General features: G+C 37.4%; 1 protein-coding gene across 5 annotated transcripts in view; it reads left to right on the top strand.

The window, feature by feature from the left end:
* The window catches only part of FNDC3A (fibronectin type III domain containing 3A), a 128097-nt gene that overhangs the window by 111792 nt on the left and 3286 nt on the right, over positions 1-13019 (top strand). For all 5 annotated transcript variants that reach the window (XM_086620645.1, XM_086620637.1, XM_086620620.1 and 2 more), the window contains exons 16-25: positions 943-1011; positions 2324-2442; positions 4185-4290; positions 4382-4557; positions 5645-5758; positions 6598-6747; positions 6833-7116; positions 9111-9320; positions 10736-10902; positions 11480-11607. In XM_086620645.1, coding sequence (XP_086476771.1) covers positions 943-1011; positions 2324-2442; positions 4185-4290; positions 4382-4557; positions 5645-5758; positions 6598-6747; positions 6833-7116; positions 9111-9320; positions 10736-10902; positions 11480-11607 — 1523 coding nt within the window. The remainder of the gene's footprint in view (positions 1-942; positions 1012-2323; positions 2443-4184; positions 4291-4381; positions 4558-5644; positions 5759-6597; positions 6748-6832; positions 7117-9110; positions 9321-10735; positions 10903-11479; positions 11608-13019) is intronic.

Below are 13019 nucleotides of genomic sequence, written 5' to 3' on the forward strand. Positions count from 1 at the left end.
AAAATTACCTAAAATATCTATTTATAGATGACATTTTTAAGAGTCATTTTTTTTTAAATGAGTGATAATTGATGCGATAATTTAATTTTGGTTTTCACTTGGAGGTAATTTGTTACCTTCCAATCAAAAAAGTGCTGTGTGCCATATAATAAGTCTCATTTGTTTTATCAGGTGTGATATGGTACGTAACCCCTGCCTAAGAGCCAACAGCATTTGATCCAGCACGTACATAATGTAATGTTGTGGCAGCAGTACCAGTCGGTCTTGAAGTATCACGCTGTCTTTATATTTGTCAGAAATGTTGGTTTTCTACATTATTCTAATTCTGCTGTTCTCTAAGTCAGCTCTGAGAGAGTAGTAGGATTACATGTCAAAAGATAGGTCTGTAGGTTCGTATCTTATACATGAATATTGTACCAGGGAGGATGGTGCACTCATTTTCTGGCAATGTATTAAAAATTCAAGAGATTAAGTTTTTGATACAGAACTCCTGACTCTATTCTCTCCCAAAATATTTAGATTTTTGAATTGCTGTCCTTAAATAGTTTTGAAATATTATTTGCAAATCAGTATGATAATGTTTTCCTATCTGCAGTCCAAATTACAGGACCATTAGGATCTATGTCACTGAAACAATAACTAGGCAGCCTTCCATGGCACTTCAGACTAACTGAAATGTTTGCTGTGGCATCTCCCAGGTGCCAAATTCACTTGTCACTCTTCATCCATAGACTGTAGTAGGGTTGTGATCTGGCAGTTTCGCATAGTGGAGGATTTGAACATTTCACTGCTGTCCTAAACTAAGATGCTGTGGCTGTCTGTCCAAACATGCACCCATCTCCAGTTGGCTATTGATTTTTCCTTTTTAAAATTCTCCTTAAAAAAAAGCTACAAAAATGTTTGATTTACCCCGTTTAGTTGGAATATTGCTATTTTTTATAGATCCACCAAAAGACCATGGAGGAGCAGCAATAAACACATATGTTGTGGAAATGTCTGAAGGCTTAAATGGTAAGTATTAGGAACGTATGTTGGCATTCAACTGTGTTCTTTTTCGTGTGTGTGTGTGCCTGTGGGAAGAATAAGATGTATATTATGACAAGGAAGGTTATTGCAAAGGACTGCCAGTAAAAAAAATAGGGACGTTGATGCTTGTATACAAGAGATTCTTTTTCTCTGGCTTAGAAAGAAGATGACACAAAACTCGGTGTTGAGACAGATGCTCCATGTTTAACCTATCACTTAGGTGTAGTCTGGTTTGGAAATGAAATGACACATTTCAGACATTTTAGGGCAAGAAGACAGGACCACGTAGCTTTGTTGGATGTGTAACAGATGAAAGAAAAACTAGCGCTCTGTTTATGACTATTAAAGTAGAACGGTGACGCAGTTTGGGTAACTATTTCTGCTATTTGGTTTTCTGTCCTTTTATACAGAAGGGAAATGAACGATATTTCTGAACTGGGTATAAAGCGCTCCAGCTAAATTATTTAAAAATCTAGACCTCTTAAGTAACCTTAATAATTCAGAAACACAGGCACATTGAGAATGAAAGTTTATACTTCTCCAGTGCTGTGTCAGATTAAGACAGCGCACTGTCCCCTTGTCAGGGGTCTTGGCTGCGGTTCTTTTGATACTTAAGTCTGTCACTCTCCTTACTCCATCACGTGTCCACATTAAGTCACTTTTGGAATGAGCCTTTCATGCAGATTTAGTGAGTTGTGCGTTATGTTTCATTCCCAGTTCTCTAAATTCTATGATGTATTGAGTTGTTGGAGATTTAATTAAAAGTCCCCGGTTTCACTGCTTAATCTCTTAAAAAGAGAGAGAGAATGCCAAAGAGTTTCTGATTTTAGAATCTGGCTGAACAGCAAAGAATGAAATCAGTATTTCAGATGATGCTTGGACATTTGGGAATACAGGAACAAGCTTTATCAATTTTAAACTGTAGTTGCAGTTTGCAAAATGAATGTTGCAACTAAAAGTTTTTTCCATGGAAACTTTTTGCGTTTGTATCTTTCTTTCTTATTTGTTTATAATGTTTGAACATGCTTGCTGGCCCAGTAATTACTTCATTAAAAGTTAATGTAAATACCAAATCAGGAAGATACATTTCACTTCAGCAGATCTACACAAATTTACCTAGAAAACTCTCTTTATTAAATGATTGCATCTTTTTCCAGGAAACCCAAAGCAAGCCTTAATTTTTTTTTTTAATAAACTTCAGGCACACATTTATTCAGTAAAGCTAGGATACCTGCTGTGGCTAGTACTGAAGTAAATTACACCATGGTTCATTGCACGCGTGTTTTTAACCTTTCAGGAAACAAATGGGACACAATATACAGCGGAGCTGCTCGGGAGCATGTCTGTGACCGACTAAATCCTGGTTGTTCCTATCGCTTACGTGTGTATTGTGTTGGGGAAGGAGGACAAAGCACGGTAATATGAGCTAATATTTTTATTAAATAAAATTTCTCTCTCTTTAAGAAAATCTAGTCCAGTAGTTAATAAGCAAATATTGTACAGAAGTGCCTAACAAAATAGCTGTAATTAGTACTTCAAAAAGATTCTAGTATTGATGCACCGTGTTTCAAGTTTTTGCCCATTTCTTAAACAAATAAGTGTGAATACTTTTCTAATACTGTATTTTGTTTAAAATTGCTTTTTTCTTATTTACAGAAACAGATACTATGGCTTTTTCTGTGCGATACGTTGATAGAATGTAATTTCTTAAGGCCTAACCCGCTGTCGCTTCTGTGGTGTAGTTCAGCGTCCGGTGCCAAAATGTCATGCTGGATTCTTCTCCCTTGCTCCCAGCAGCAAGTGTAACAAAGTCAGCCCTGGCTCTCTACAGACTTCCAGCAGGGCTTCACTGTCAAACTGATCTCCTGAAAATCCTAAAGCCTTGCATTCTTTGTGTTTGCATTTCTTCCCCAGCCTCCCTTTACTATAGGAAATTCGTGTGTTCTTCCTCCACACAGGAGTCTCCTGCAAAGACAGCCTTGCCCACAACCACCTTGTCTTAAGAATAAATCTGGACTCCTTCAGTACTGTCTCAGCTGCAGTGCTTTCTGTCTTGCCATAGCTCAGCTCACTGTTGTGCAGGGGAAGGGAAAAGGCAGTGTACTTCCCAGTCACCTAACCACAAGTGCACGTATGTCTTTGGAGACTTTTGCTCTGCCAACCTCCTTCCCCATAACCCAGCTCCATTAGTTTAGTATAAACATTATCTGAGTACCAAAGAGAAAGTAACTTTCAGAAAGTCCTGATACTTTCTGAAGGTGTCAGAAATCAACGGAAGAATAGTAAAGAAAGATGTAATAAAACTTTTCAGTAGCTTTTCGTGGCCATACGCCTCCTGAGAAACATTCTGCTTTTTAAGTAGCATCTGTTGTTCAGTCCAATGATACATTTCAAAGGAACTGAAAAGCAGCAGAGCTTCCAATCTACTCTTTCTGGAACATGTAGAAAGCAGTTATGAAATGAGACTCTAAGATGCATCTCTCATGTAAACTAAAAGGCTTACCAACTTTGCAGGTGTTCTCTATCACATTGAAGCTAATAACCCCGCATCGTCTGACTCATCTCTGTCTGCATCCAGAATAGTCAATGCCATCTGCTGCGTGTTGTTACGCTGTGTGTTTTTGCGCACACTTCAAATCAGAGGTGGAAGTTTGTTGCACTTTAAGTATTACTAAGCAATGAAAAAGTTGAAATCTCAATATTTTTTTTAATCTCTTCTGATTGACATTTCTACTCACTTTCACTTTCTGAGATTCTTGCACACAAAGTATAAAACTCTTAGAGTAAGTTTTTAGAAATCAGTAAACTGCAGTTTAATGGAAAAGAAAATGAGTTTAGGTTGAGCAAGTCGTATTTCACGCGTCTCTACTAGGTTTGTACTGATACTTAACTACTGTTTTTAATTCTACTGCTTGCATGTGTACCAAAACACAAAAGCAGAAGTTAATTTTGCATATTGTGTGATGACTGTAGTATGTTTTATATAGGTATTATGAGAAATACATACCAGATCACTTAAGCATCTTCCTGTATTTAAAGACGTAGTTCAAAAAATGGAAGATCCTGTTTCTGACTCAAGTATTTGCCTTTACTTGTGGAATAATTGATAGTGCTTGGTTTGGCCTAGATGACTTAATTAATCTATCTTTCCTTTGTAGGCATCTGATTCTCTACTGGTGCAGACACCAGCAGTGGTTCCTGGTCCATGCCAGCCTCCAAGGCTACAGGGTAGACCAAGAGCAAGAGAAATTCAGCTGCGCTGGGGTAATTCTGTTAGAACTGTTAGCAAGTGTAAGGGATCCAAATGTGTTATGTGTTAAAATTAAATAAGCTTTTCTTTCTTTCTTATTTTCAGGACCACCTCAGGTAGACGGTGGTTCACCCATTACCTGTTATGGTCTGGAAATGTTTCAGACAGAAACCGATGAACACAGAGAGGTTTACCAAGGCTCTGATGTTGAATGCACAGTAGGCAGCCTTCTTCCAGGGAGGATGTACAACTTCAGACTGCGAGCAGCTAACAAGGCGGGGGTAAGGAAGCAGTCTGGAATGAAATTAGTTCCAGAGACTGCAATCACTATTAAGGATCTTCTCTTTTAAAAGAAGCATTTAACAGTAATTTTAAAATGAGGATTTCCTTATGTAGAGTCATTTGATTGACATAGCTTATTGTTGTGAGGGAACACACAGTTAAACATCAGTTTATAATAAAGGGGGGTTTAGATAAAGGGAAGAGAAAATAGCTAATTATGTCTCACATCTGAATAATAGCACTGGGAAACAGTTAGGAAACGCCAAGTACTTTATCAAAGCATTGTTGCAACTTTTAATATTCTCATGTGAAGTAAGGTAGTAAATTATTTTCTGTATACAGCTTTGTAAATTGATTGACCTTTAATTTTACAGCTCTTGGTTCTAGAATGTAGTAATTAGAGTTTCCTGACTCTCTTTTTTTATGTTTAGTTTAACTTCTGAATACATGTTTTATCATATATAGAAATATTTTATCTATTTGGAATATTAAATGTGTTTAAACCAATTGTTGCTGTAGAATAAGCTTTATTTAATTATGTATCCAGAATCCTGATTTTAAAGCAGGGCTGCTTACATTTGTTCAATAATGTTCTCTTCATAAAAACCGTCATGACCAGCTGATGCTGTTTGTGGAGAGGTCTGCAGCTTAACGCTTTAAAGCACTGACCGAACTTTTTATCCACCTCCCGCAAAGACTGGCTTGTCCCTCAAGCATTTTTTGAATATCTTATTTCTTTTAGATAGCTGTAAATAGGCAGTTACAAATTGTGTTCTGTTACAGTGCAGCCATCATGTAAATTCAAAATAAGGATTTGGGTAGCACTTTCCTGTTTTGTCTGAGAGTTTGAAGTGTCAATTTTATTCTGATTGGATTTACTATAGAGAAGAAAAGTCTTGCAGCTATTCTGGAGAATATTCAGATACTGAAATACATCCTGAACCCACAATCCACGAAAGTTTATTTTATAAGCAAGTAATACAAAGTTTCAGGCTGCTGTTACATGTCCCTACTATGGTAAACTGTTATTAAAAAAGTAATGATTTTATTTTTACAAATTAGTTGTATCAATTCCCTTTTTAATAGTTTGGACCTTATTCGGAAAAATGTGAAGTAACTACAGCACCTGGACCACCAGATCAGTGCAAGCCCCCTCAAGTGACTTGCAGATCTGCTGCATGCGCTCAGGTGTCGTGGGAGGTAAGAATGCCATCATATCTTAACATGATTGTCTTCTACATTTTTAAGTTCAACTTTAAAAGCTTAAGACTATTTTAATCACATTTTTAAACAGAATTACCTGATTAGTAAGTACTTGGTTGGTAAAACCTCAGAGTCATTCATCGAAGCATTATATGACAGCTCTAAGTTGGCAGCCTGCAGGTACTTGAGATCTTACATTGTTCTTTTGTTTAAGAGTTTTGCCACAACTGCTGCACTGCATTTCTGAGTGATGCAGGCTCTTCTTACAATATTTCTTTAATGTAGTTATCCTTCCTCAGAGCTAATATATCCACCTAATACAAAAGATCATTGTGCATTTGCTGTTTTTATAAGCTGATTTAATTTTATATAATTACATCAGTAATAATGTATCAAAAGCCTCACAGACTTCCTATAAACCAATAGTATTTAGAGATCTGATTAAAAAAATGCAATAGATAAAAATTAAGCTTGTAAAAAGGAAGATTCTATCTGGGAGTGCTGTTTAAACATAGCTTTTCAGTGGCTTGAGATGGAGCAAAGTACCTGAGTTACAGAACAGTACAGAAAAAAAGGCTAAATGATCTCTGTATTTAAGCAACTGAAATCACAATTACTTCGTGTAGAGTAGTTTGCAACAGTAGTGTTCCTAAAGTATAGGTGACCCAAGGCTTGTAATGCATTCCGATTTATTTTTACTGTACTAAATTAAAAGTCATTGAAGAAATGGGAGCGTAATATTCCTGTGGAAAAAGAAAAAAAAAAATAGATGTGGTGAGTTTGCTTGAATTTTTTTCAGTGAGTTTAACTTCTAGCTGTTTGTATGCATTTCAAAGGTTCCAGCGAGTAACGGAGCTGACGTCACGGAGTACCGACTGGAGTGGGGCGGTGTGGAAGGATGCATGCAGATCTCCTATTGTGGGCCTGGGCTCAACTGTGAAATGAAAGGGCTTTTGCCTGCCACTATATACTATTGCAGGGTTCAGGTAAAAACGTCAGAACTGTTGTTAATGAAATCTGGAAACGGGAATTGACCCTGCTGTAAAAACATGGTCTACTTTGCATTTGCAGGCAGTAAATGTTGCAGGTGCAGGCCCTTTCAGTGAAGTAGTGGCATGTATGACTCCAGCCTCTGTACCTGCAGTTGTGACTTGTCTCCGGGGACTAAGTGAAGATGAAGTTGAAAGTCCACACTATTCTCCTTCCACATGCCTTGCTATAAGCTGGGAAAAACCTTGTGACCATGGATCTGAAATCCTTGGCTACAGCATAGACTTTGGAGATAAGCAACCAATAACTGTTGGGAAGGTTCTGAGCTATTTTATAGATGGCTTACAGCCAGATACTACCTACAGGTATGCCATGCGTAGCTGCTTGACAGCCTACTGTTTCTTCCACAAGAATAGATTCTTTGTTTGTTTCCTTGTATTTTTTTATTCTCTACATGATTGTCAGAGAAGTTTTAGTACATAACCATGGAGGAAAAGGAAACTTTGTAATGATGATCTTCATAAGTAGATGAGCTGTGCTGGTTTTATTTTCTTTCAAGAACAATTTATTTTAGTATGTTTATTGCTATAGATCTGTTGTATCTGTCTGGTTAATGTGTCAATTTAAATGAATTCACATTACAGATTCACATTCGTAACTGGTCTTTGGACTGGTTGTTTCATAGCTAGATAGCCTCTAATCTGTTTGACAAGCTAAAACCCATCCAAGGAAGGATCATGTCCAGTCTTTATTGACTGGATTGTGTGATCTAACGACAGCTCATCACAACTTGCAATGCCTTTTGTGCAGAAATAGCACGTATTTGGGTGGCAATCAGCATGAAGAATATCGGTTTGAAAAATCTATCAATTTTCAATCTCTTTTGAAAAATTGTGGTTACTAAAATCATCCCTTACATTTGGCCTAAGAGTTACTGAAAAATATAAATGTAAATATCAATAATTCTGCCTGAAGGCACTCTACAGTCCTCTTAGAAAAACGTGTCCTCAGTGTTAAAACTTAAAGGAGAACGTCAGTCCGACTAAAGCCTACACTGATTTCAGTACAGCAAGGCTATCATCTGCTCTGCAGTTTTCTGAATCCTTAGAGATTTGTTTTTACTTTTATAGTGCTGCATGTAAGACTACGATGTTTCTGCGTGCCTTATAAGTATTTAACACTAATGCTGGCAATTTGAAGAGCTGTTGCTTTCGGTCAACAAACCGAGAAAAGAGAAACTTCTACTGCAGAGATACTTCTGTACTTCTGCCCACAAAAGTGCTTTTCTAGAATACACTGTCAACTCTTTCTGCAAATAAAAAAATGCATATATTCGCCTTAGTTCTGTGCTATAATAAATTAGCATAATTTTAAATACTACGTAGTGAAGGACAAATATTTATTCATAAGCCTGCACACATATTTGTGTTGCAATATTTTGAAATTGTGTGGTTGATTGTTTCAGAATTTAATTATTGTGATGGCTTTTTTCAGTTACCTAGATAGGCTATTTTAGACAAGCAAATGTTAGTCTGCAAAATGAGATTAGACACACTTTGCTTTCTGTGGCTGTCTGTGAGATGTGTAAAGAGCCTCAGGTTTCTCCATTTCCTGCTTTTTCCTTTTAGAAATAGATTTCTTGGCTACTTAATTCTTACTTGTAAACCTAATGCCAGCATTGTTTTCCTTGGAGTATAAAAAAAAAATCCAACCACAATTATATCTGAATTTCAAGTTCTGCAGACCCCTCAGCCCTGTGTCCTTTAACTTCTTCCAATTTCATCCTCTCCCTTTCCAAGCAGACCCAAGATGACTTCTGTTTGCAGGTACCCAGAGATGGGTTACCAGTGAAAACAGCAAGAGAGGTAGCTGGGCACCATCACTTTATTTTCACATGAATCAGATCTGTTCCAAAAAGCCCATAAAACTTTACTGTAGTCATCCTTGAATTCACCTGATATAATAGCCAAAGATTCCTCTTTTGGGGGTGTTTTTTTTTATCTTCCCTTATCTCTCCGATGTGGCTATCAAAAATTTTGGTACAACGCCTGCAGGGTCAGGAAGATGGACCATGCTTGAAGTAGCTGATAGAGCTTTTTCGTCTTTTCCCTAATGTGAATGATGTAAATATGGTAACGTATTTTTATTTTGAATCATTTCAGCTCCTTAAAATGTGGCAAGGAAAGTGACACTCCTGCATATTCATGAGAGTCTATCAAAGCATAATATTAATAAAAGTCTTCATTGTAGAAAGTACCATCTATTTGGTACCGTTGTTTTCTCTTGAGTATGAAATTACCGGTTATTTTTTTAGAATCTAATTTCAAGTTAATTTATTCTCTCTTTTTTCAAATACTAGAGTACGAATTCAAGCCCTAAACAGTCTCGGAGCGGGTCCTTTCAGCCACACCATAAAACTGAAAACCAAACCTCTCCCCCCGGATCCACCTCGCCTGGAATGTGCCGCATACAGTTCTCAGACTCTCAAGCTGAAGTGGGGAGAGGGAACTGCAAAAGCATTAACTGACTCCATTCAGTACCACCTTCAAATGGAGGATAAGAATGGAAGGTTGGTTTTGGCGTCGCGTTAGTCTGCCCTGCATCACGGTGGTCTGATGCTGGGGAGATGGCAGCAAAGGGTGAAATCCCGTATGCTTTGCTGAATTTACAACAGACACAGGAGGCTTTCTCGTCTGGCAAGGCAAGAAGGGCTCTGGTGTTTTGTGCTGGAAAGTGCAAGATCAGAAACTTCCTAGTTTTTTTATTTGCAGTTCAATATAATGAGTTTAATGAAATGTTTTGTACCAGCCCACTTTTCCCTTTCTTATGTTTGGTTAAGTATTTTGTCAAAGTATCAAGTCTAATCAGTCTTGTGAATTTTGTATACTTGATATTGGAAGAGGGGAATTCTTTACTCTGTTGTCTTTATATGCAATTATTTTTGGTGGAAAATAAACTCATGTAGTACAGATTATTATTTTAAGAGATCCCTTCTCTCATGTTAAATCAGAATGTAAGCTAAGATGGTACAGCAAGTACCCATGCCTAAATGGTAAAATGAACAGTACTGCAACACTGTGTACCGTGTCTGAATCTCTGAGTAGCTTTAGCTTGACAGTGAGGCAAAATAGATCTGCTAGGCGAAATTGCTCTACTTCAAGGAGGAAAAGAAATTAGACTCTTAACTGGAAAGAAATTAATTGCCGTTACCAAAGACTGGGTCATGTGCAGGTGCCGTCTGTTTTACATTTAAAAGGAAAGAAAGAAAAAGTCAAAGTAGATGATAACCCCGACAGAAAGAAATAAATTTGTGCTGTGTCCTGAGGATACCAAAATTGAAAATCAAATGAGAGCTGCCAAGATCAGTCTATGTAAGAATTGTAACATGAAGGAGAGTGGCCAGTCTACAAAGGTGTCAGAATGGGACTTAGTGTGTGCTACAAGTGTGGCTCTGGCTTCCTGTGCAGATCAGAGCGAGCTTCATCAGTCAACCATCTTTAACAACGATGTACAAGAGCAGTTGGATCCGTGGCCCTTTCTTAGGTGTAGTAAAGGAGAGTTACAAATGAGCAAAAAGCTGAAATCTGGTTACCTAATTTCGAAAAGCTCAAGACATTAGATGGCAAAAAAAAAAAGCAGCAGTGTACACAGGTCATTGAGACAGAGAACTGCTGTCTTTTCCCATTGTTTCAAGTGCAGAAGGGTTTCTGAAAATGCATAGGATCATTTTTCCCAAGAGACAGTCTGTAGTACTCTTTGTGTAAAAGAGATGTTATTAAAAAGACGTGAGAAATAAAAACTTGGCCCTGCTAAATGAGCTTATTGTTTTATAGCAATGCTAGAACACTGTTTAACTCTGAAATAAATATTTCTGGGCTTCTCATTAGGTTGTGAGAAACGATGGCAATAGATTTCAAGACAGCACTGTAGCTACTTCGGAAGTCCTTTTCTGTGTTTAAAATAAGCTGCTCTTTCCATTTTCAGGTTTGTATCCTTATACAGAGGACCGTGTCATACATACAAAGTACAAAGACTCAGTGAGTCAACATCGTACAAATTTTGTATTCAGGCATGTAATGAAGCTGGTGAAGGTCCCCTTTCTCAAGAATATGTTTTCACTACTCCCAAATCTGTTCCAGCTGCCTTGAAAGGTAAAGGTGCTGCTTTTTTCATTTGAGAGGTGAGGGGCTTACAAGTTGGGTGTTGTATTTGGCATATTTAGAATGCTATGCCCTTTTCCAAGTGCATGTAAGTATAGTAAGGGCATGCTCCTTTCATGTAATTGCCTAAAGCCTACAATATTCACTCCAAAATGAGAGGCTTGGGGTTTTTTATGCATTCTTTGACATAAGGTTTGTTCTTAGAATCCTTGCGTACCAGGAGAGAGTGGCCAAGATGTTACATAATTCGAGGTGAAAATTCTTCCTAACATATCTAGAATAATTTTAAGCATAACAGCTTTTTTTTTTGCATACTATATACACTTGCAGTCACAAAATTTTTACTTGCTTTTTCTTGGATGACACCTAAACTAGCAGTAGAGACCTATGCAAATTGTTAGTTGTTGTTCCAGAAAACAATGGAGAAAGAATACATTTGAACCTGAATCTTTTGTTTCTCTGAGACAAAAGAGCAGATAGAATACAGAATTTTACAAGTCGTTAGACTATAAGGCGAAGTGATGGGGGAAGCAGATCTAGCTGTCAGCTTTGTGTTTGCTTCCTTTAGTACCAAGGATAGAGAGAATAAACGATCACACTTGTGAAATCACATGGGAGGTTCTGCAGCCCATGAAGGGAGATCCGGTTATCTACTGTCTTCAGGTCATGGTGGGCAAAGACTCGGAATTCAAACAGGTATGATGCATTTAAGTTATTGAATTTTTCTTCAATTAGTATTTGTGATAACTAGTTTAGGTTAAAGATTGTTGTGTTCCAGTATGTGTTTAGTCACCACGCTGACATTTTGTTACTAAGTAATCCAAGGTAGTATCTCCTAAAACCATTGTCGCAGAGAACAGACATTTAAGTAATAGAAATGCTGCAGTAAGTTGCAGCCTCCCTGGGTTACACTGATGTTTACTAAATACAGATTGACCCCTCAAGTGGTGAGGAAATTGTCCGCTAATGGGAAGAACTGACAGAAAGAAAACATTCACCAATGGTATGGAATAATCGAGACTTAGGAGAAAAAGAACAAAGGGCTCTCTTTGCACTAAGAGCTGTTTAAAGACAGTGAGCAATATTATAAAAGCTTTGAAGTTGTCAGAGTCATACTTCTATACAGAGAACTGCAGATAGGAAAGATCCTCTACTTATGCAATGTAGACATTCAAGCATAGGGAAACTTTTTTTATATAATTCAGTAATTAATTTTTTACCATGGGACCTGTCAGTAGCAAGGCATGCTGTAACTACATGGGTCGAGCAGTTGAGAGTGTGTTTTAATTTCAAGTTTGATTATCCAAAGATGCAGTTGGAAACACCAAGTGACAAATTAGTCTGCATTTAAAAGACGGTGTGCAGTGCTAATTTTGCTTCCCTATGAACTGCCTGATAATTGACATTAAATTAGGCTTGAAAACTCTGTTTCACACTATTAAGCAAGCAGGTTTCCTTCCAGCAAGGAAACACAATTAATTCTGCTTTATTATAATTTTATTATAGGTCAATATTAAATAAGTTTTACCTGTGCTTTGGTAAATTATAGGCCTTAATATTTTAATAATTCATAACTTCTAGTGTAGTGCTATTCTTTTAATGTCTATGTGTTAAATTTTTCAGTAAAAGATGAGCTGCAATCCAAGGTGTTTGTTACCGTGCCATGTGAATATTCTTTATTGTAAGTTTAAATTGTAAAGGCAACATTAAGTATGTAAGTAAGGCGTGGTCAGTGTTGCTTCTAGACATGGAGTCAAATCACGCTTTAATTAGCAATGGGCATTGCCAAATGAGCTGGACAGGAAAATAAAGGATACACTTTAAGCCTGGAAATAACAAAGTAGACTGAGGTGCATGATTCCTTTCGTCTCTCCGGAACAGTTTGGTGCAGCAAATTCAAATAAAATGAGAAGACTAGTTTGCAAAAAATTAAATTTGGAACAGTCAAGAAGTAAACACCGTGGAAACAGCCTTTGAGATACTTGGACATGATGGTGACAATTTTCTTTGACATGGACAAAAAATAAACTGCTTGGAAGTCCACTCCAAGCTGTTTACTACCATTTCCGTGCCAAAACTTCACTCTCCTCTCCTTCTTCTCCCTGATC

The sequence above is a fragment of the Tauraco erythrolophus genome, chromosome 1, assembly GCF_009769465.1.
Source record: "Tauraco erythrolophus isolate bTauEry1 chromosome 1, bTauEry1.pri, whole genome shotgun sequence".
Lineage (NCBI taxonomy): Eukaryota > Metazoa > Chordata > Aves > Musophagiformes > Musophagidae > Tauraco > Tauraco erythrolophus.